Source organism: Sorex araneus, chromosome 1, assembly GCF_027595985.1.
Source record: "Sorex araneus isolate mSorAra2 chromosome 1, mSorAra2.pri, whole genome shotgun sequence".
NCBI lineage: Eukaryota > Metazoa > Chordata > Mammalia > Eulipotyphla > Soricidae > Sorex > Sorex araneus.
Genome location: NC_073302.1, coordinates 438,880,890 through 438,904,976, shown reverse-complemented (window position 1 = coordinate 438,904,976; position 24,087 = coordinate 438,880,890). Strand labels below are relative to the sequence as shown.

Here is a 24,087-nt window from a genome sequence, read left to right as displayed (position 1 = left end):
GATCATGTGTGGTACCTGGGATTGAATCGAGGTTGATCACATGCAAGGCAACTGCCTAAACCCTGGAAATCTCTCTCTCACCCAGAGAGCCATGGTTTGTAAGTTCTTTAAGTTTACAATAATGTCACTTTTTACTGAATGAGTCCAGACAAGTGCCTGGAGAATCAGGAGCAGAATCCTTCCAGATCTTACCTACCTAGCCACCGCCCGCCCTCCCCCCCTGCCCTCAAACTCCTTTCAGGAATAAAACACGTCCCCACTCGGCTCAGGTGCATTTTCTATTCCTATAGTTTTCCTTTCTCTAGGCTGTTTAGGAATTGCACTGGCCATCATTTTGGAAGTCCGGGTTCTTTAACTTTGCAAACTTGGTTTGGAATTCACCCATGGGGTTGCATTATCCATAGTTTCCCAATAGTTCTGGGCTTTAAGCACTTGTGTTGCATGTGGTGGACCCCAGTTTGATCCCCAGCACCTCATATGGGTCCCCAAGCACAGCCAGGAGTAACCCCTGAGCACAGAGCCAGGCGTATGCCCTGAGCACCACCAGGTATGGCCACTGAACCAGATGCTCTTGTTGCAGGCTGATCCTCCACTACACAGCCACCGCCAAGTTTATTGTTCTCTTCCCCGGTTGAAGGCCTCTAACTTGCTCCCATCTGGGCTGATTTTGAACAAAACTGTGCAAATACGCGTATTCAAGTGTCCATGGGTCTATGCAGGCTCCTCTTTTCATTTCTCTTGGATGAATCCCGGGCTGTGATGGTGCCTGCATACTGGGCTTTGTAAAGAAATTGCCAGACCATTTGGAGATAGGCTTTGGAAGGGGAAATTGTACATGGAGAACGCCTGCCTCTCCCCCAGCCCGATGTGTGCACAAAGCTGGAGTCTCCTCCTGGAAGGGGGGAATCTCTGGGTCTGAGCCCCTGGTCTCAACAATGGCCACAGTTGCCCCAAGCCGGGCAGTCAGGCCCTGAGATTCCAGTGGAGAGTGGCGAGGAGGGGTCTGGATGGTGTTGATGGAGAGGAGCCCCCGGCCCTGGCCCTGGGTATCTGCCTCCCCCTGCAGGCCCCTGACCATCTCCCCGTCCCGGAGGCAGCCCTGGGTGTCACCGACCGACCGGCCTTACCTCCCATGAGGAAGAGCAGCCCCGCCACATACTGCATAAGGCCTCGGTCCCAGCAGCAGCCCAGCACGCCGATGAGCCAGCCGAAGAGGATGATGGCCACGGCCATGCCCATGAAGCCCGCCGTCATCCTGCGCAGGTCTGTAGGAGGCAAGTGAACAAGAGGCGGCGTCAGAGCCGGCACGGGTGGGAGACGAGGGCTGTGCCCGGCAGGAAGGGACCGGGGTTGCACAGGGAGCGTCCTTGGAGGAGGGGAGGCATCCCCCAACTCCTCACCCCGGCCCAAGTCCTGGTGGGACTTCTGAGCCCAAGAGCACAGGCACGCAGGGAGAGGCCTGCACTGGCCATGGGGGCACAGAGCAGCCTCTCTGGCTCAAGAGCCCACACACAGCGCCCTTCGGTCTGGGGTGCTGAGCGGGGGGAAATCGCTGCTGTGGTTCAACAGGGATCTGGGTGTAGTGGCTGCCCCTGCAGGGAGCTCCTTGCCTCTCCTTCCTGTTCCTACCCTCCTCCCTCCCTCCACTCCTTCCTCCCTCTTTTTTGTTTTATTATTAATTATAATAATAATAGCTATAATAATTAGATACTATTATTATTATTATTATTTTATTGAATCACCATGAGATACAGTTACAAAGCTTTCATGCTTGAGTTTCAGTACAATGATCGAACACCCATCCCTCCACCAGTGCACATTCTCCACCACCAATGTCCCCAGTATACCCCCCCTTTCCAACCCTCCCCCTGCCTCCATGGCAGACAATTTCCCCCATACTCTCTCTCTACTTTGGGGCATTATGGTTTGCAATACAAACACTGAGAGGCTATCACGTTTGGTCCTTTATCTAATTTCAGCACACATCTCCCATCCCGAGTAATTCCTCCAACCATCATTGACTTAGTGATCCCTTCTCTATCCCAGCTGACATCTTCCCCAGCTCATCAGGCAGGCTTCCAACTATGGAGCAATGTTCCTGGCCCTTGTCTCTACTATCCTGAGATGTTAGTCTCATATTATGTTATTTTATTTTCTACAAATAAGTGCAGTCATTCTATGTCTGTTCCTCTCTTTCTGACTCATTCCACTTAGCATGATACTTTCCATGACCACCCACTTATAAGCAAATTTCATGACTTCATCTTTTCTAATAGCTGCATAGTATTCCATTGTGTAGATGTACCAAAGTTTCTTTAACCAGTTGTCTGTTCTCAGGCACTCGGGTTGTTTCCAGATTCTGGCAATTGTGAACAGTGCTGCAATGAACTTGCAGGTACAGATGAATATATTCATATTTGTTTACCTTTATAGAGAACCACTGTTTATTTTTAAATTTTATTATTATTTTTGATTTTGGGGTCACACCCAGCGATGCTCAGGGGTTACTTCTGGCTCTGCACTCAGGAATCACTCCTGGTGGTCTCAGGGGACCATGTGAGATGCTGGGGGAGAAGGAGGAGGAGGAGGAGGAGGAGGAGGAGGAGGAGGAGGAGAAGGAGGAGGAGAAGGAGAAGAAAAAGAAGAAGAAGAAGAAGAAGAAGAAGAAGAAGAAGAAGAAGAAGAAGAAGAAGAAGAAGAAGAAGAAGAAGAAGAAGAAGAAGAAGAAGAAGAAGAAGAAGAAGAAGGAGAAGGAGAAGGAGAAGGAGAAGGAGGAGAAGGAGGAGGAGAAGAAGGAGAAGGAGAAGGAGAAGAAAGAGAAGAAGGAGAAGAAGGAGGAGAAGGAGAAGGAGAAGGAGAAGAAGGAGAAGAAAAGACTTGTTAGAAAAGTTAGAAATGAAGTTGGGCCTTTACAACTGAATTTTCAAGGTAAAAAGGGTTTGAAGAGAGTCCTGTGAACTCTGCCAACAGATTGGATGGCTTAGGCAAATGGTGATGTGATACAGCCCGGCTGCATGGCAGCTGGGTGATCTGACAGGTCTGTGTGCGTAAGGGATGCAGTTCCCATCAGAACTCTCGGAGAGAAGAGCCTCATTTCAGTGGTCTCCCTGAAAGCTGCCTGGTGTTGAAAGAATTAGTACCCATTCTTCTGGGTTGAACTGGTGCGATAGAACAGAGGGTAGGGCGTTTGCCTTGCATGCGGCCGACCTGGGTTCCATTCCTCCACCCCTCTCAGAGAGCCCAGCAAGCTACCGAGAGTATCCCGCCCGCATGGCAGAGCCTGGCAAGCTACCCGTGGCGTATCCGATATGCCAAAAACAGTAACAACAAGTCTCACAATGGAGACATTACTGGTGCCTGCTCGAGCCAATCGATGAACAATGGATGACAGTGCCACAGTGCTACTCATATATTCATATGCTTGTTTTGCACCCCCGGGATATATTCCCAAAAGTGGTATTGCTGGGTCATATGGAAGCTCAATTTCTAGTTTTTTAAGGAACGCCTGTATTGTTTTCCAGAAAGGCAGGACCATTCGCATTCCCACCAACAATGAAAGAGAGTCCTTTCTCCCCACATCTATGCCAGCACTGGTTGTTGGGTTCTGATTTATGTGTGCCAGTCTCTGTGGTGTGAGAAGGCGCCTCATTGTTGTTTTGATTGCATCTCCCTGATGATTAGTGATGTAGTTTTCTCATGTGCCTTTTCCCCTCCTCCCTCTTTTCTCCCTTTTCCCTCCCTCCTTTCCCTTCTCCCTCTTCTCTCCCTCCTCCTTCCCCTCTCCATCCTCTCTTCTCTCGCTCCCTTCTCCCTTCCCTCTCCCTTCTCTCCCTCCTCCCTTCTCTTTCCCTCTTTCCTTCTCTCCCCATCTTTCCTCTTCTACCCATCCTCCTTCCTTCTTCACTCCCTCCTCCCCCTCTCCATTCTTCCTCTTTCTTTCCCTCCTCCGCCTTCCACCCTCAGCCCTTACTCCCCCTTTCCTCCCCCCTTCCTCCTCTCTCCCTTCCCTCTTCCCCTTCTCCAGGACTTGTCTAGTCTCAGAGGTCAAAGGTGGGGAAGAAATAGGCAATGTCGCACCCATCCCTTCCCAAATCATCCCCAGAATCTCAGTTGGGGGAGGAGGAGGGCAGAAGGCCCCACCTCCTGCTCTCCAACAGATCCCCTGGGCCCCCTGGAGTCCGGGCCAGGCTGTCTTTGATGCCTCAGACCAAGCGCAGTTGAAGGGTGGAGGAGGGCTGGCCACAGGAAAGTCTTTTGGCCACTGTCTCTCTCAGCCAACCCCAAGGCCACCTCAGCTCACCCGGCACCCCGAATTCTTTCCCACTCCACTTCAGCATTACCCCTCCCCCAAGTCTCAGGCAACGGCAACCCCCCTCCCCGGGTCCAGCACCCCTTCCCCTTCCTTCCTCAGCCCCAGGCCTGCCTGTGGGACTCAGGGGAGCAATGATGCTCACACAAGCCCTGCCCGGGGGCCTGTGCTAGGTGGGTTGGGGGAGTCTGCCAGAGCACCCCCAGGACACAGTCTCTGCTCTCGAAGGAGAGCGGCCAAATCACACCCACAGCCCCTGCAAAAGGCAAACGAGCCCCAGTCTCCATGGAGAGCACTCGGGGCCGGGTCTGAGCTCACAGAAGTGTCCGTCCCCTCTTGTACACCAAACCTGGAGCCGCTGCCCTGTGTCCCAGAAAGGGCCGTTCGCAATCACTGTATTCGCTCACCGTGCCCAGGGTCACACTCTGTAGCCATGGACATAGCCTGTCCCCCATGTATTTCTGTCCCCATCACTTCCTGCCTTTTTACAGAAAAAAAGGAGGAGAGAGATGGCGGGCAGGGAGGGCCACAGACAAACGTTATGCAGAGTCAGCCTAAAAATAATCCCTGGGAAAGAGCCCGAATGATGAGTTGGATTCCACTGGCAAAAGACCGAGATAAAGAAAAACCTTCCAGGGCCTCGTGCTGGGCTGGAGTCCATTATCGGCATTCCGTGACCTGAACATTTAACATTCTAATTTCCCAAATATGAAAAGTACATTCTACACGCTCTTAGAAGAAGAATGTAGTTCCGCACAGCGGAAAGCGGTGGGCAGAGGGGAGCTGACAAAGACGGAGAGTGGAGGAGTAAAGGCACAGGGAGCCATTTAAATAGAGCCCAAGAAAGCAGGTCTCCGCCTGGAAAAAATTTGGATTTTGAAGTTTACATTCCTATTAACATTTAAATAGAAAGGTAGCTTGCAACAGGACAGGGGCATGAGGAGATCTGCATTTGAATAAACGCCACTCGGAGAAGGAAGATATATATGGCTCTGAATAGCCTTGGACTTGCTCTTCGGAGACCTTACCTTTGAAAAAGCGGTGGCTGGAATTTTTTTCTTTTCTCATTAAAACACGCGGGGTGTGTCTGCCTTAGACCTTGAGTGATGCTGAAGACTTGCGAACAGTGCGGACTTTGTAGTGATGGCCCCAGTGTCAAGGGTAGGAAGTGACCGTCAAGGCTACTGTTCCCCTCTAGTGACCACAGGGGACACCTCGAGGGGAAGCTTATCTTCAGGAAGTGTCCCTTCTGCAGAACAGGGATGTGTGACCCCAAGATAAGGGATGAGGAGGGGGAGTGTTCACCATCCTGGGAGCTGGACATTCACTCTTGAATTTAGCAGTCCCTGGGAGCGCAAGGTCACAGGAAGAGGTATTTGAGCAAGGTGGTGAAGACCCAATTTCTGCCTGTCTGTTTTGCCTTGGTTGGGGGGCGGGGTGGGTTGGATCAATCCAGGAAAGAAGCGGAGAGAGTCTTTGATGAAGAAGCTGGCCAGGAAACTACTCAGGACAAATTATCAGAAGGAGCAGGGATATTCTGGAACCAGTAACCGCACAGCCAGCAACTTCGGAGGCTGGGATGGGGTTGATTCAAGGATAACCACAGAGAGTCAACAGATGTAGGTGGGAACATGGATTTTGTCAAATAGGCTTCCCTCTCCTCCCCTCCCCACCCCAATCCTAACACAGCCAGGGAGAAGGCAAGCAAATCAATCCACCTCTCTTGGGTATGAGGTCCTGCACTGTAAGAAGCAACCTCTCCGTTTGTGGGGGATGTGACAGTACTTACTTGCAAGGGTTACTGAAAGGATTAAGTCAGCTAATATGTGTCAATAGCATTGAATCATTCCTGGGTCTGAGCTAGAGGGCCGTCAGCGTACAGAGAAATGGAAGTGCACATCCCTATGGCTGTACAAGAGCATCTGAGGAAAAAGCAGCATATTAGGGTAAGCTGATCATTAAAGCCTTAGCACCCCGAAGGAGAAGGCTTCCAGACTCTGTTCTTGTGGCTCTTGGGAACCCGGAGAAGCTGCAAGGAAGCTTCATTTTGCTGCTTGTTAACACTGAGGTGTGCCGCCTGCAAAGCAGGGTTGATGCTTCTCCTCCCAGGCCCCAAATAGCGGGAGGCTCCAGCAGGCACCCAGGGAGCTATCTCAGAGCATCACTGCACAGAACTAGAAGGAAGAGTCTGGGGAGAGGTGGCAGGGTGGTGGGGGAGCAGCGACGATCCCATTCATAATCTGATATTCAGGTTGCTAACGGGAGTTTTGTCCAGAGGTCTTGTCCAGGTTTTCTTCTAGAAATCAAGCTGGTCAATGTTGTATCTAGATATTAAAGTTCATGTGAAAAGAAAATAATTCTTAGGTTTCCATAGGAAAGTGCTGCTGTGGCATCTGAATCCTTCAAATGCTTTCAGAAGTGCCTCCTGCTCAGCCCTGCTGGGCTTCCTCCAGCCCTAACACACTTTCCCTTCCCTGACTCCCTCCTGCCTAGGGGGCGCTGTGCTCTCTGCCACAGGACTGTCCACACGCCTACTCGGCTTCCCTAGCATGTCAGGGAGACGTCCACGAACCTGGGCCGTAAGATAACACTGGTTTGTCCTTTCTCCCTTTCTGCTTAGGTTTATGGGGTTACACCCATCACAGTGCTCCCGAGGCACTCCCGTTCCTCTGTGCCTATCTTTAATGTCTCTGTGCGCTGCTTCCCCTATCTGTTAATCACCTACATCCCCAAATCAGACCCTGTGACTTGGAAGGTCAGATCCTTCTAAGGACTCTGGATTTTGTGTTTGTAAGTGAAATATTGCATTTCTCTTTCCCTTATGTCCTTAGCATAGTTTACTTTAGAGCAATGTCCTTTTTGTATAGACACAGGAAGACAGTTAATGCTAAGCCTTTGTAACTTGGGAGTTAACTGACTCCCAATAATATTTACCCTAACATCTGTCATAGTTCCTTGACTTAAGCCTCAGTTGCCCTTAGTTTCTAGCACCCCAAAATCAGGGTCCCCACAAAGGAACTGGACCAGGGCAAGCTGTAAGCTACCCTGGCATCAAAATGGGACAGGCCAAGTGCCATAAAACTTATAGTGAGTTAAGAACATGGTGCTGGACAAATTCTGTCATGACCCAAAGTGACTGGACAAGGACCCTGCAGGGGTTAGGAAGGACTAATCTGGCCTGAGGACTGTAGGCTGGGCTCTGTAGTGAGATGTCTCCAGGAGAGCCACCCTCTAAGCTTAATATATCTCTTCCTGTGTCCATACAAAATGACTAGAAAGACTATTAAGAAGTAAATTTAAGATAACCATTAAATGTATATGGACTAAGGAAAGGAAAAACATGCCCTTAGATGAAATTCTGCCCTTGAGTGGATCTCCTAGCTGGAGGAGATCTTTGTCTTAGAAGAGCTTTCCCGGAAGGAAGGGCTTTCGGATGTTAATTGTGCTATCTCACCTATGTGGAACTGCTACCCCCAAGCCTGAAGTTCTTGACTGAGGCTGTGAGACTGGGCGTGGGGACACAGCTTGGGGAATGTCGGGGACTGGTACGAGGGGCAGTGTGAGACTGGAATGGGGCGCTCAGTGAGATTGGAATAGGCGTGCTGGGAGAATGGAATAAATGGCGAGACAGAGACAGGAATACACGGCGACTGATCACCAACCAGTCTGGAGGCCCTGTTCCCCCCCTCATGCATCTGTTGGCAGTGGTGGCAGGCCGGGGTGGAGAAGAGGCTCATGGCCACCGAACGCACGTGGCAAGAGAGCCCACACACATAGTTTTGAATACACACTGGGCTGGCCCTGGGGGTTCAGTGCGTGGGGCCGCAGCGATCCTTGTGTGATGTCAATCTTCTCGCACTTGCCCTGCACCTCCTGCAAGTGATTTATCTCCTTCCTACCAGTAAACATAAGCTTGCGCAGGGCGCAGTCACGTCTCACTTCTTCCGTCTTCAGTCCCCAGCACAATGCCTATATAAGCGGGTGTTCAGTAACGTTTGCTAAATGAGATCGCCATCCCACCCGTGACAACAATTAAAACTACAGGCACACAGAAGAAAGCAGGGTGAGAACGAGGTACCACCCCAATTCAAATCACTTCAGCGACTGTCATGAAGGCAATTTCTTTCTCCACTGGTCTTATATTCAAAACCAGCAGAAACGACCCCTTAAACAACCCAACAGAGCTGTCAGTCATTGGCCAACAGACCATCTGTGTGGGACCAGGTTTCACATCACACTATATTGCATGATATGTTCCGTACCACACCTTTCAAGGAGCACACAGGAAATCCCACAGGGATTAGCCCAACCGATCTCTCTGCACTGTCCGTCCCTCACCTCCCCAAGTCATGGTAGTTGCTGTGGAAACAAGAAGTGGTTTCTGGGTCAGAATACAGGGCTGGAAGCTTCTTCCTCCTCCTCAAGCCTACCTCCGGATTAGATAGCTGCCATAAATAGGGATATTATGCGGTCCTGCCACATACAAATCACATCCATTGTCAAAACAATGGAAGGCAAATTGCAAAATTTATACTCGCCTAATGAAAGCTAGGTCAGCAGTGAAAGCAACTGCCTTGAGAGAGGACAGAGAAAAAGCCAGAATGGAGACCAAACCATCATACACACACACACACACACACACACACACACACAGACACACACACACACACACACGAGACTCCCCTATTCCCTACAGCTGCTATGTTAAGCCATCAGCAGACACTGCAGAGAGCAATGATGGAAGGTAACGGGCTCAGCCACATAGCCCCTGGGAAGACCCAACATGGGTTCTGGGGCTCTCTGTTCCCCAGGGGGTTTGCCTCCTGTGAGTGACAAGCTGGACCAATGCAATGGTCACTTCCTCATTTCTCACCCCTACTCTCATCATGTATTCTGAAAGCTGCTGAGCGCAGGGTTCAGAAACTGGGGTGGTTGGCAAGACCAAACTTCCAGAGGGTCCCTACAGAGCAATCCAAGGTGGGATTTTATAAATCAGAGGCACCCTGGTGGGTATTGTGCTTCTGGGAAAGACGCTGGAGGCTGCCTAGAAGTGATCTGAGACTTTGAAAAGCCTGGGGGAAAAGGAAGACACTACAACAAACATTTATCGAGTGTCTACTATGGACACACAAGCCATGTGCTGAGCCACTCACTAGGGTGTGTCCAGTGGCTGTACAAGCCGAGACTGTGCCTCTCACTCCCGAGACTCAGCAACTGGCACAACAGAATTTCAGGGGATCAAGGCCACACAGTAAGAGGCAGGTGTGGAATCAGGCCTCGCCATTCCTCCATCCTTTTCAGAGTCTGTGCTCCTTCAAAGCCCAGGAGCCAACTTAACAAACGAGCCAAAGTGTTATGGAATGTGATATGCTATAAAAATGGTTCTTCTGGGGCTGGAGCGTTAGCACAGTGGGTAGGGCATTTGCCTTGCATGCGGCCAACCCAGGTTCGATTCCCAGCATCCCATATGGTCCCCTGAGCACCGTCAGGAGTAACCCCTGTGCATCGTCAGGTGTAACCCAAAAAGCCAAAAAAAAAAAAAAAAAAGCTTATTCTGAAGACAATCAGGGGCCAAGGAAAATTCACCATATCACCATAAAAGGTGAATCAAACAGGAAGCCTGAGCCCCCACTCCCTGTACTGCCCACAATACCAGAGTGGACACGTGTGTCCCTGCTCATACACCACACAGGGAAGTGCAGAAAAGTACCCCTCCTATTCACAGGAGTCTTTCTGAGTTGTGGTATTTGGGGTTTTGCTTTTGCTTCTTCTTTCCCACATTGGAAATGTGCTTCTTTAATGACCAGAACTTGGTGTTCTTAGGGAGATGAGCACTTGAAAATCTTTAAAATTTTAAACAATCTTGAGGCAATGAGGCCTGATCTGTTCTAAAATAGAAGATGAGGATCTTAGGCCTGTCCAAATTCATGAATATCTTCTCATGAATAATACCATGAAAGTGATTCTTGGTGCCTTTTAGCAATGAAAACCAAAGACATGCTACATTCCCTGCTTAGCCAACACCGTGTCCTGTGCAAATACTGACCTCAAGGCTGGGGTCACCAGGAGCTGGGGGTTCGTTGCTCCAGGTCATTAGGCTGTTCGGTAAAAGGAGGACTCTGTGCCTGATTCCCTCAGTACTGACGCACTTTAGAGCCAAGATATTTTGGGGTGACTCCAGAACCTCAAACCACTCACACGAGCATCTTGATACCTGAATCTCCTTATCCTAAGGTATCCTCATCAGATACTGAGCTCTCCACACCAAAACACGGTCATTTCTCTTTTAAAAGCAAAATGGCATTTAAAGCAAGATGACCTGAATGTTACAAGGTCACTGAGCCCTGGTATCCTGTGACCTTACTGGAATGCTTTGGATACTTCTAGCCAAAAGTTTGGTTTGGAGCTCTCGCAGCTGACATGGGAGAGGATGTCCTGAGGATGTCTCTTCTCCCTCCATATTTTAAAGCCAATATGGCAGCCACAAGCCACCTGTGGATGGCGGGCAAGCACCTAACACTGTATGGAGCGCTTGTCCCTGAGGCATGAGGCACACACTGGCTGCCAGAGATTCAGTAATTCACAAATTGTCTCATTAGGAATTTCTTACACTGATTCCAGACTGATGCAAAATATTGTGGAACTCTAGGAGTCCATAAAAAAATATTTTCAGGTCAATTTTCCTGGGTTCTTTTTTACATAATCTGTGTGGTTAGTGGAAAATTGAAAATGAGATATGTGGTTTGCATTTTATTTCTACGTGCTAGAGAGAAGCGGAAGAGCTAGTGCAGAACTTGCTGGTTCCCTACCTGGAATGGACTCCCCACTGTCAGCTGGTGTGGAATTGCAGCCTGGGCTGGGAGGCAGACTCAGAATCGGTGGGTGGATGAGGGTTTCTTAGAAGGGGGCAGCAGAGGCCCACGCATTTTCCCTTCTTCCCACTGGGGGCTTCCCCAATCCTACCACTCGCACCTCCAGTCAAGGAAGGGGCCTCAGGTGGCTGGTTTAGGAGATGCCCGGGTACCTGCAGAGGTCACGGGAAAGAACCCTTGGTGACCTGAGTTGCCTGGGGGCAGCAAAGACAAAGCTCAGCACCCCATGCAGGGTTTATCCGGGAGGACCCTGTGCTTTCTCCGTGGGCCAACTCGATGCCAACAAAAACTAACGTTCTCTTGCATGTTAAAACTCCCCTCTAACAGTTTTTCTTGTTAGGATGTCAAGATGGCTGGGGATTAGTTCCCAGTATCGAGCAGAGGGGCAGAAGGTTCAAAAGGTGAAGCACAGGCTTAGGTTTAGCACATGAGATGTGTGTGTTCACAAAAGGAGGGGGCGGCAGCGGGGCACTATCTCTCCACCGCCACCTGTGTTCGGTAGTCTCACGCTGCTTCCCCCACCCCAGGGAGGCTGATGGAGGTGGGCAGGCGAAGGAAGGAACGAGTGCCAGGCTGGTCAATGTCACTAGCAGTTTATTCCAATCTCCGTTTCCATTCTGCTTCTCTCTCTTCGCCCTTCTGCTTCTCTCTCTCTCAAGCCTCACTCATTCTCACTTCTTTCACCATGTGCTCTGCTTCTGTGTGTTCTCCCGTGCTTCTGTGTAATCTCCTTTACTTCTCCTACAGTCTTAGTTTATATAGCAATCACATAGGGTAGTAACACAAAGGTGGGTTGGAACATTAACACATCAACAAAGAGGTAAGACCACTCCTCAAGGATAAAATCTCATCTGAGAAGATTACTAGGAGATCTGCTCAAGGGTGGGATCCAAACAAGGGTGTGCCGCTTTCCTCTTTCCTCTACTACTAGCCCATTTAGTTGTAGTAAATCTACTTCTATTATTTCTAGCAATGTCATTATGTATGAGCACAGTAAGAGATATAACCTTAAAGTTTGGTTCTTCCTAGGACATCTCACTATACATTTCAGACCACAGTCCTCAAGCCAAGTTAATCTTCCTAACCCCCAGCAAGGTCCTAGTCTCATCATTACTTTTGGATCATGACAACATTTGTATATGATCATGCTCTCTACTTATAGTTGAGTATTGTGGCACTTTGGCCTGGCCCATTTTGATGCCAGGGTAGTTCACAGCTTGCCCTGGGTCCATTCCGTCCCTTGTCGGGACCCTGCTTTTGGGGTGCTAGGAACTAAGGGCAACTGAGTCGAGAAAGCAGATGCCCAGGAGTAAATATTATTGGAGTAAATAAATCAAATCCCAAGTTACAAGAGCATAATATTCGCTGTCTTCATGTGTCCATACAGAAAGGACATTGCTTTAAGGTAAACTATGCAAAAGACACTAACAATACAAATTTAGAATCCTTAGAAGGATCTGATCTTACAAGATAACAGAATTTGATTAGGGGAAAAGGTTATTAACTGGTTGGGAAGGAGGGTGTGGAGAAGAGTTTACAGATAAACAAAGGAATGGGAGTGTCTCGGGAGTACTGTGATGGGTGTAACCCAATAAGCCTAAATTCCCTGCAGCAAGGCTGAAAGGACAAACCCTCTGTTCTCCTACAAGATGTCCAGGTTCTTTTCCCAGCACCACATGGTCCCCTGAGCACTGAACTATAATCAGTTCCTGAGCACTGCTGGGTATGACTCCATTACAAGATGTAATCAATATGGCAGATGAGGAGGGAGTGCAACCAGGTCAACTGGAGGGGCGATGCCCTATCAAGAGACTGTGGCATTTGGTCAGCCTCCAAGAAGCTTGCCAAAAGGATTTCTAGGATCTCCAGAAGAGACAGAGCTGGCACCCTATGCCCTGCCTCCCTGGAGGGACCATCCCAGAGAGACGCGTCCTGGCACACTATGCACTCCCTGAGCCTTCTCCCCGGTGTCCTTCCAGCTCCTCTAGCCCAGGACGAGTGAGAGTTTGGAGAGCAGTGGAACAAGAGAAACAACGAGAAGGAAGAGACAGAGCAGAGAGCGTCTTACTGCGGTTTCCGTGAGTGAGTCAAGTTCAGGCAGGGGGCGGTGGGAGGTTTAACCAGATGACAGACTGAAATGCTGAGAGTGGATGGGACTCAAATTGGAATATCTGCAAAGGAAAGCTTTCCCCGAGGTACCCACACAATTTGCAGGATTTCTCAATGATGTCGACTAAATGGGGAGCACGGGAGAGCAGATCGAAGGGGGAGTAGTGAGAAGAAAATCAAGTTGTCGACAGAAGCTTTTCAGCAAACTGGTTATGGTTTATTGGCCTTATCAAACCATATCTGAGACAAGAATGATAAAAACAATGACAGCCAGGCATGCCCTAAGTGCTTCTCACACACCAGCTCATCAGATATTACCATCTGCTCAATCTCTTCCTGCCCGTGGCATGAGTAACTCGCTCCAAGTCAGGCAGCTTGGAAGAGGCAGATTTCAAACTCAGATCCTTTTTCATTTGTTTGTGTTGGCTTGTTTTTTTTTTAGGGGCCACGTCTCAGGGATCACTCCTGACTCAGTGCCCAGGGATCACTCCTGGTGGAACTCCAGGGACTATGTGGGGTGTCAGGGATCAAATCCAGATCGACGGTGTAAGGCAAATGCCCTATTCACTGTGCTATTGCCCCAGCTAAAACCCAGATTTTTAACCACTTTGCTCTATAGACTCCCAGAATCTCTGATGAAATGAGATTGTTGACAGTCCTCGGTAAGTTGTCCCTAATACTTCTGGTCATTTGTATTCACAGACAGGCAGCAAGATGAGAAAGAAATACATTTCTCAGTGTGCATTTCTGGTATCATCTAATGTGTGTTTTGTGGTTGCTAGGCAAAGCAGCGATAACAAACACCAAGGAAAAAGTGGACAAATAATCTGTCCCCAACCCCAAATCACTGAATTTGCAATTTTGGCAAACTTCGTTTTCTAATTCAGAAGTATTATAATCACGGGAGCTAAGGAGTATGTGCTCATCCCTGTCACATAAGCAATGTCTCCAAAGGCCATATGCTTAGGATGACAGGAACAGGCAGTGTGGCAGGGAAAAAGAGGCATTTGGAAGAAGAACCATGGAATAATAATGTGTGAGCCCTGATGGGAACAGGAGATTCCTTTGGCCCTACTACTCATGTTATGACTTCTGTGTTCAACTGTCTACTCTCTGAAATGAAAATAATGGTCCCTTTCCTGTCTGGCTGCCTGGTGCTGGACCAGATGATTCTGCTTGGGTGGCTGTGACTCCCAGCCCACTTTGGCAACACACCTGCCTGTGTATATTTCAAGTGATAAAGCACAGTTCAAAGGCAAGAGCAGGCTCTTAAAACACGACCAATACATCACAGAGCCATTTTTGAGGCATGCCGAATGATCGTGAATCAAACAGATAACTGGGCTGTCCCTGAGCAGACTGAGGTCATGATACATAAGACAGAAATTCTTCTCCCTGCCTGATCCTCTCCCCCTTCCCCTCTCCTTTCCTACAGCCACACGCTTTCCCTCCCCTATCTCCTCTTCCTCCTCTTCTTCTTCTGTCTCCAGGGTGCTGCTTACCCCCTCACTTCTTCCTGCTCTTCTTCCTTCTCTCCTCTTGCACCATGATCAATGGTTTCCCCCATTTCCTCTTCCTCCTTGTGGGTGAGACTTGCCTCTTCCCTATATGGTTTCTTCTCCTGACACCAAGATAATCGCCAGTTTTCGGGAATGAGTGGTAGCCTTGGCTGAGACCTCCTTTCCCCTTGTGCTCCTGCAGACTGATTTTGTGACTCAGACTTCTTCAGCAGAGAGTTAAAGCTCAATCAGATGAAGATTTCCTTGGCCAAGGACAGGTCTTCTGTAATGGAGACTACTCTCCACTTGAAAACAATTCCATCCACAAGGATGTCCTCATCAATCCATTCGAACACTCATTCATTCACTCCATGCAAGTTAACCAGGAAGCTGCTTCATGCAACAACAGAATGGAGTTGAATGATCAAAACAGATTCTATAGCTTCATGAAATGAGCTGCTCAACAAGAGACAGTGGATGTCTGTGTCCACATACATCTGGCAAGTGAAGAAATCCAGGTGTGGGGGTATAGTGGTGAGAGCTATAATTGGGAAGGGCTGGGGAGTTGCAATTAATAAAGAGAGGCTTGGGAACTCTTAATATGATCTTCCATAATACTTCTATATGCACTAGTTATAAAATAGGCACTGACTTAAGAGATTAACTGGTGATTTGAAAACCAAGAAATATTTGTTTTTACCAAAAAAGTTTTCTTAGGAACTGCTAGGAAGACCTGTAGAAGTGAGTGGACTTGGTGACTGACAAAGTGACACAGGATCAGGTAAGTGACAGATAATTCTCAGGTTCTGATTTGAAGAACAGGGAAAGGATGACAACACTGAGCAAGAAAAGGCATCATGTAATGTTTCTATGTAATGTTTGTAGTTCTACTGGGTCTTCTTAGAGGTGGTTGCAGGGAGGATGGAAGGATCGGTCTTGGAAGAGTAAGTCATTGCATAAATGTAAGTCCACTTATTAAGTGACCATAGACATCCAATCGGAGGTGCCCATTTTGGCCATGGGTCTTCTCGTGCATGAGAAAGACAGCACCGGAGAGACTGAGATGAGAATCCTGGAGCTAAGGTAATAGGACCGAAGACCCCCTCTCCCATAATAGGAAAGGTCTAAAAGTGAGAAGGGGGGAAAAAGGCAAAGGGAAGAAGTTGAACACCAATATTTAAGAAATGAGAAAAAATGGGAATGACAGTTCTAAAAGGCTGAACAAATCCCTCATGGGTATGGAAGGAAGAGAGGCTGGGAGGAAGGAGGGTTGCTGGTGGGGCTGAGTTGAGATGAGACACAGCAACATATGGCATTAATCAAAGACTTGGGAGCAGCCCCACTGTGTGACAGGCACCCTGCCAGCGAGCACCAAACCCAGCCAGGTCATAAAACTGGCGGAGCTCTTCCCACATAGAGCTCATTGGGTTCACTAAGAATTCACCAAGGACCTGCCTTGGCAAGGGCTCTCGTAGGCAGCTCACCGAGTCACTCGGAATGGGTGGGAGGGAATGCAGTCACAGGAGCTTGTAGGTATGGCACTTCCACACAGGTTGACTGTACAGAGATGAGGAGGGAAATGGAGTGACAGCTAAGGTGCAACACGGAGGCAAGAGGCTTCTTTTTAAGAACTCTGGAAGAGGATGTGAGTTTATTTCTATGTCTAGGAGGAAGAATTGGCAGAGAGGATTAATCTAAAAATATCAGAGACAACCTCCTTTCACATGCTGTGAGTCAACCCAGTGAGGAGCACGGGGACACACCCCAACTCAGGGAAGTCCCCAAATTCCACTTGACAAGTGTGGGCAGCAGAGCTTGAAGATTAAAAACTCAACGTTTGTGAGATGAGAGTGTCTGGGCTTGAATCCCAGATCTTACCACTCACTGGCTGGGTGGCCCTAATATCTCTGTTCCCTCATCTGGGAGCAAGAATTACAGGGGACCTACCTTGAAGGTTGTGATGAGGATCATTTATTTATCTTACTTAGAGGCTGGCACGAAGCAAATACTTTGTTAGTAAGGTCTAGAAGCAAATAGACCATATATGCCTCGCAATCCACATGGGGAAGTGAGTTACAGAGATGAGGGATGAGGTAGAGAGATAGAAAGTGCAACCCTTTACAGAAGGTTAGAAAGTTCACAATAGACAAGAGTGGAAAACAACCTATGTGCCCAGGCTCCGATGGCTGATACAGAAGAGGTGGTCTATGTACAGCACAGAATGCTACTCAGCCACAAACAACAATAAAATCCTACTATCTTTAACAAACAACATCAACAGGAACTAAGATATGCTAAGTTAGAGAGAGAGTGTGGTAAGCATGTCATGCCTTCGCTTGTGTGTGGCAGGCAAAAGAAACCATGGCACACACCAAGACAAACTCATAGGCTGTCAAAACAAAAGTGAGAGACACAGAGGGTAGGTGCATTGGGCAGAAGGGGGTCATCTTATGGTGGAGGACAGATATGAGCATAATGTAAGATGCTGCGTACCTGATGCCTGAAACCTGTAATGTTACCAGCCAATTGGGGGGAAGAAAGATGAGGGAGGAAAGAAGGAGAAGGGGTGGGGGAGAAGAAGATGAAGACAAAGATGAAGAACGAGAGGAAGAAGAAGAAAAAGAAGATGAAGGAGGAGAAAGAGGAGGAGGAGGAGGAGGGTAGAAGGAGGAGGAGAATGTAGACAATTACACCTTACCTATTCCCAAGCTAAAGGGCTCAGCACAGACCCCCATGCTCTCTGAAATGTCTTGAGTCCCATGCGGGATCACCTGCTACGGGAAGTGCCCATCATGGGACCTACTTATAGGCTGGACCTCCAGTGACTCGCTCCCAGACTCACTCGTATGTGCATCTGTGCTCATCCAGACACTGTTCTTCAAGGATACCTGAGCTTCCAGCCCTTCCTTGAGAAGGTGGGGAGTCCATCAAGCGTGAGTTCTCCTACCCTCCCATCTGCCATGTCTTGGGCAGCTGCTCAATCTCTTAGAGAACCCAGGTGGCATTTTTCCCTTTATGAGTCTCCCAAGGCACCTAACGCCAGCAGGAGCTCTGAATCCACACAGAGTGGAGGAACAAGTCAATTCCAGTTAGTCAGGATGTGATGAGCAGGGACCCACATGGTCTCCGTGGAGGATCAATTTCCAAGGAAGAAAGAAGCTGTCACTTGGTCCAGGCCAGGTGCTGTGGACTGTCCACAGCATGTCGAGAGCTGGCCAAGGAGAAAACCTTTTTTTTTTTTTGTCTGTTCTGTTCAATTGCAAAGAGATACACGGTGGCTTCACTCCTATGTTTGAGAATGTCCTCCCTGTGCTATGGTTTGCTTTCTAGACAACTAGGAAGTTTTGTGCCTCACCAAACTCCACGATAGTTCTTATGCTTTTTGTGTTTCCTACTGCTTTTGCATTTTGCCTTATAGCCTTGTTCTCCCTCTGGGAGAACCTGGCAAGCTACTGAGAGTTTCCTGCCCCGAGGGGAGAACCTCACAAACTCCCCATGGCGTATTCATATACCAAAACCAGTAACGATGATGGGTCTCATTCCCCTGGCCCTGAAAGAGCCTCCAACATGACACCATTGGGAAAGACGAGTATAGAGAGGCTTCCAAAATCTCAGGGCTAGGATGAATGGAGACGTTACTGAGACCGCTTGAGAAAATTGATGATCAATGGGATGATGATGATGATGATGATGATGATGATGATGATGATGATGATGATGATGATGATGATTGGCTGCTGGGTTCTTAAGTACATGCTGGTGATGGGGCATTGTGTCAGTTCTGTGAGAGATAAGCACTTTGGCCCCTTCGGCTCTGCCTGAGTCCTCGCTCCACCTTGGAGGCTACCCATGTCCCAGGGCAGGAGACTGGAGCTTGTTCCTGAATGAAGCCAAGGCCACCGGAGCCTACTTGGAAGCCCAGAGCAAAAGGGGAAACAGAAGCAAGGCATTTATTTCTTTTCTAGGCCTCCCAGAGGAGTTGGTGTGTTTGATTTTCCTCTGAGTTAAAATAAAAAAGGGACAAGTTGAATTCCCCTACCCACCACCCCACACATGCATGACGGTGAAATACTTCAGGCAAGATTTATACACACATTAAAGTCAGGATTTGTAAGACTATTCAAGGGTGTGTCTGCACGAGCTCACTCCGTGCTATACTGGGTCCTGGTGCTCCAAAGCTCAGAGAGATCCCAAATTCAACACTCACACCTGCATCCTGGGGAAACCCTTAGACATTGTCCCCCCCCACCATCTATGAAGACTCCACTGACGCTTGCTCCAGCCACTTCTTCCTGGTAGCTACTTTTGTCCTCAGTGTTCCCTGGTTTAGTATTTTTTTAATTAATTAATTTTGCTTTCTGGGTCACACACAGCTATGCACAGGGGTTACTCCTGGCTCATGCACTTAGGAATTACTCCTGGCGGTGCTCAGGGGACTATATGGGATGCTGGGAATCGAACTTCAGTGGGCCGTGTGCAAGGCAAACACCCTACCCGCTGTGTGATCACTCCAGCCCCTATTTTGTTGCATCTGCTCCTCTCATCTAGAAGTTCTGTTCAGGTTAAAGACAGGGGTGCCATTCTCCTGCCTGCTCAGAGGGTCACCAAGAACACAGGCCAAACCGATTCCAGAGCTTGGAACTGGATGGAAATTGAGTCCTGGTTTCTGCTAGCTCCAGGGCCTCCTAGGAACTTAAAGCAAGCATCTCCCTGTGAAAAGGCAGGGTTTAACTGAATCTAAATTTATAATATTAAAAGTGTGCTTTGGCTGCATCCATAAATATTTATCACCTAAACCAACTAAATGTCTATTCATCACATTTCCATGAACTTGAAATCCATCCTGTGGGCCTGATTTCACGTAGGGCTGAGGATAGACTCTGGGGCTCCAACACGAAGCATGCACTGAGCCCCCAGGCTGTCTCCCCAGCCTGACTTCTCTTTCCTTAGCATTCACTTCCGGCTCTCAGGCTGACTTTCTTAAATTTTTCCTTTTGAGGTGCTCAGGTCTTATACCTGACTCTGTGCTCAGGGATCACTCCCGGAAGTGCTCAGGGGACCAGATACAGTGCCAGGATCAAACTAGGATTGGCCACTGTAAGGCCAGTGTCCTGCCCCCTGGCCTCTCTCTCTCTGTTCCCATGAGGCTGCTTTTTCTTATGACAGAGACATGATCAATTTCATCTGACTGATGGAGAAACCCCAATACGTTATAATACACAAAACCCACCCAACTTTTAGCACTCTGAGGGAATAGTTTAATTGTCAATGTTAAAGGATGCTTATGTGGAAGAGATAAAAATTACTAGTATGTAAACATGAATTTAAAGCATATGTGTGGGTGTGTCGGACTAGAGAGAAAAGCTAAACAGTAAGACTGTATATAGAAATTTCCATATTTCTGTAGTAAATTAGTTTGAGAAGTGAGCTATTTGCAAATACTCAAGTGAAATGATACTTTCCAAGGATTATAAGCTGACCAAATGCCTCTTTCTTTGTCAGAAGTATAGTGCAGACATTAAGAACCCCTCTGTGAAAACAACCTAAACTATTATAATCACTGGGAAATAGTTAAATAAGTTACGGTCTACTCATGTTATGGGCTATTGTGCAGCCATAAAAATGATGTTTTCCAAGAAATTTAATGATGTTGGATAAAAAAAGCAAGATATGAAATTGTATAGTGTGTCTGTTCCTGGATATATAATAATAATGATTATAAACACTAGTGATAACAATAAGAAGAAAGGGGAAAAAAAACAGACCAAAAGAAAAGATACCAAAAGATTAGCAGTGTGGGAAGAGAGTGTGGGCAAATTATAAATTCTTCTTTATCCTTTTCTCTAGCTTCAAAGTCCTGAGTAAATAAGCGTGTATTTGTCTTTAGAATCAAAGAAGAAAATATCCAGGGGCTGGAGAAATGGCTCCAAGGGCTGGTTCCATGGATAGCACCACAGGGTCCCCCCCTCCACCCAAGCACTGCTGGGAGTGACCCTCCCCAGCCCTGCTGGGTGTGGCCCCAAAACAAACCCAACAAAAGAAAAAGTGGGGAGGAAATATTCAAGAGGTGATTGAAAAGCAAGCAGGGAAAGAAGCGAAGGTCCTTAGGCTTACATAACACCTACTGGGAAGCTTAATCAGCTCTTTGCAGCGTTCTCTAGCCAGAACTTGGCCCTCGGTGGAGTCATTTGGCTTCCACAACCCAAAAAACAAAAACGTTTCCTCCTCAACAGCCGCTGAAGCGAAATCTGTGAGCAGCTGCAGGGCAAGTGCCCTCCGGGACTTGACTTCCAGGCTGGAGAGTGCAGGGAGAGAGGAGGCAAGGTCTTAGGAAGAAGACAGGATTTCTTGCTAGAGGATTCTGTGCACAGCGGCCAAGGCTGCTAATGTCTCTGTCTTAGTTTCTTAGGGTATTTCACTGAACAACTGTTGCAGATTTTAGGCCCATTTTTAAATTTGGGTAGAAAAAAATGGGGTACCTACCATTAGGTGAATTTTTTTTTAAATGCGTGCCCCTAAAACCAGACCAAACTGGAGTTCAACAAGGGTGATGAAGATAGGGCGGAATACAGCAGCGTTGCTAACTTGGTAACCCAGGATACTGTTTGAGCTCCTGGCCATCTTTCAGAGCCTCCCCTGAGGATGAGAAAGTACAGGGGGCCGGAGTGATAGCACAGTGGGGAGGGCGTTGCCTTGTACATGACCGACCTGGGATCGATCCCCGGCATCCCATATGGTCCCCTGAGAACCACCAGGAGTGATTCTTGAGCACAGAGCCAGGAATGAATGACCCCTGAGCATTGCTGGGTGTGGCCCCAAAACTAAAAAAAAAAAAATGAAAAAGAAAGAAATTCCAGTGTGAGTCATAATGACAGATTTCCAGACACATGATGTGATGGGGGCAGGGGGAAAGTGCTGTAACAGGAAATCAGTTTTTCCCCCCAGTGTCATACTCAGCTGTGCGTGGGGTCCAGGTGGTATGGGGGATCAAACCCAGGGCCATGCAAAGCCTGTGCTCCAGCCGTCTGAACCATCTCCTGAGCAGAAACCCGCTTTCTGCAGGCAAGCAGCAATGTTTCGAATGCATGTCTGTCCCGAAGGACGGATCCACGGCAAAATCCCGACGGTCAGGCAGAGGGTGAGAGGAGGCAACTGGAAGTGGCTTCGAACCTGACACTGGACTTGGCACACAGTGTGTGTGTGTGTGTGTGTGTGTGTGTGTGTGTGTCTGTGTGTGTGTGTGTGTGTGTGTGTGTGTGTGTGTGTGTGTGTGTGTGTGTGTAAAACCTGAGCAAATTATCTGGCAGACTTCGAGCGTAGCCTGGAAGGCGGTAATGGCAGGGCCGTGGGGTGCAGCCGTCTGTGATTCTTTGTGACTTTAGTCAGCTGAGTGATCTTTCAAAGATCTAAAGCAGACCCTGAGACCTCACCTTCTTACAGTGATGCTTCCTCAAGTCAGACCAAAGCTTTGACTCACACCGCCTGCACGCCTGATTCCCACTGGTGAGCCGGAGTGCAGTAATCACCTTCCTGAAAATAGGGGGGGCTAGTGGAGCTCCCAAGGCCACCCCTTGGGGTTTGCCCAGAGGGAAGCTGTGCTTGTTTGCATTCCCCTCCACACGCCCCACTCCCCCCACCAGAGCCCAGAAAGCGTTTCTTTTTTCCCTCCTTCATCCAAGTCCTTCCAAATAACTCTTTAAAAATTGCTGAGATCAAAACAAACCCAAGGCTTTCCAGAATCTAAATGCACGAGTGAAAGGCTTTGTTGTCAGCAAACAGAATGCATCTTGTTGCCAGCCAATCCATAGGGCTGCAAATCTTTTGGGTCCCCGATTTCAAAGCAGCCACACAGAGGATGACCTTAAAGCTACAGCGGGCGCGTGGACGGTGCCCGGTGCAGTGGGTCAGATCCCAGCAAGGCGGACCCGGAGCACTGAGGCTCTTCTGTCGTCTCAGCCCTGCTTTTTGACAATGATGGTGTTTACTCGGCACTTAGCATGTGCGCCTGCATTCATTAACTCATTCAATTATCCTACCAACCCGAGGCTTCAGACAGACCTCAGAGGAAGATCTGGCCCGAAGGGGTCACTTCTCACCGAGAGAGGCCAAGCAGGCCTCCTCTGAGCCTCTCTGGGGAGAGAGGGGGTGGGTGAGGGGTACACGGAGCAGGCAGGACATTCCTGTCTGAAGCACACTGCTTTCCTAGACCCTCCCTGGCAGCCAGACTCAGGACTGCTGTGTGGACAGGGCGCGTCTGCCTTTTGCTCTTCATCCGTTTGCAGTCAAAGCCGGCCCCCAAGGCAGTCTGAGCCTGCGCAGCTCACCACTCAAACCCACGCCGGCCCAGAGAGGCTCCTTAAGCATTCTGAAGTTCAGCGGCTTGTCAGGCTATTGGTAACAAAGATGCCGAGCCTTTAAAATTAAATGCAATTAGTGAGCTCGCACGGATTGTTTTATTCAGTGCTGAGCCCGGCGCCTCCTCCGTGGTGGGTGAATGGGAGAAGTCGCCTGCTTCTGACACGGAGTGTGCCGCACAGGACCCTTGGGTGAATGGCCCAGGTCAGTACGTGTCTCTGTCCAGAAGCAGATGGACTGCTTTGGGATCCATTGAGGCAGCTTTCCCCAAAGTTATTTTTGCGGTTTTTTTGTTGTTGTTGTCCCCAGATGTTCACTTTATGCATTAAACATGGTTTCCTGGTGGCTCCCTGTCCTGGCTTTTAAACCGTGTTTACACGTAACATAAAATCTGCCCTCTGAACCGTCTGTAAGCTTACAGCTCAGTACCATTAATACCTTCACGAAGTTGTGAACCAGCTATTCTGGCTCTAGAACTGTGTCACCTTCCCCCATTAGAACTTTAAAAAAATTTTTTTTTATTTGTGAATCACCGTGAGGTACAATTACAGAGTTATAAACTTTTGTGCTCGTGTTCCAGTCACACAATGATCGAGTACCCATCCCTCCACCAGTGCCCATTCTCCACCATCAATGATCCCAGTATCCCTCCCACCATCCCCACCCTACACCCCCACATCCTTCCCCCATCCCCCCTCCCCCCTGCCTCTGTGGCAGGGCATTCCCTTTTTTTCCTCTCTCTCTCTCTCTCTCTCTCTCTCTCTCTCTCTCCTTTTGGGTGTTGTGGTTTGCAATAGACGTAATCAGTGACCATTGTGTTCGGTCTATAGTCTACTTTCAGTGCACATCTCCCATCCCAAGTGGGTCCTCCTTTACTTGGTATTCCCTTCTCTATCTGAGATGCCTTTCCCCCCAGCATGTGAGGCCAACCTCCTGGTACTTA

The 24,087-nt window shown here is 48.6% G+C and overlaps 1 protein-coding gene across 1 annotated transcript in view; it reads right to left on the bottom strand.

The window, feature by feature from the left end:
* The window catches only part of TMEM178B (transmembrane protein 178B), a 415,009-nt gene that overhangs the window by 50,420 nt on the left and 340,502 nt on the right, over positions 1–24,087 (bottom strand). Inside the window, exon 3 of the mRNA XM_004608217.2 lies at positions 1,128–1,265. Within this exon, the coding sequence (XP_004608274.1) occupies positions 1,128–1,265 (138 nt within the window). The remainder of the gene's footprint in view (positions 1–1,127; positions 1,266–24,087) is intronic.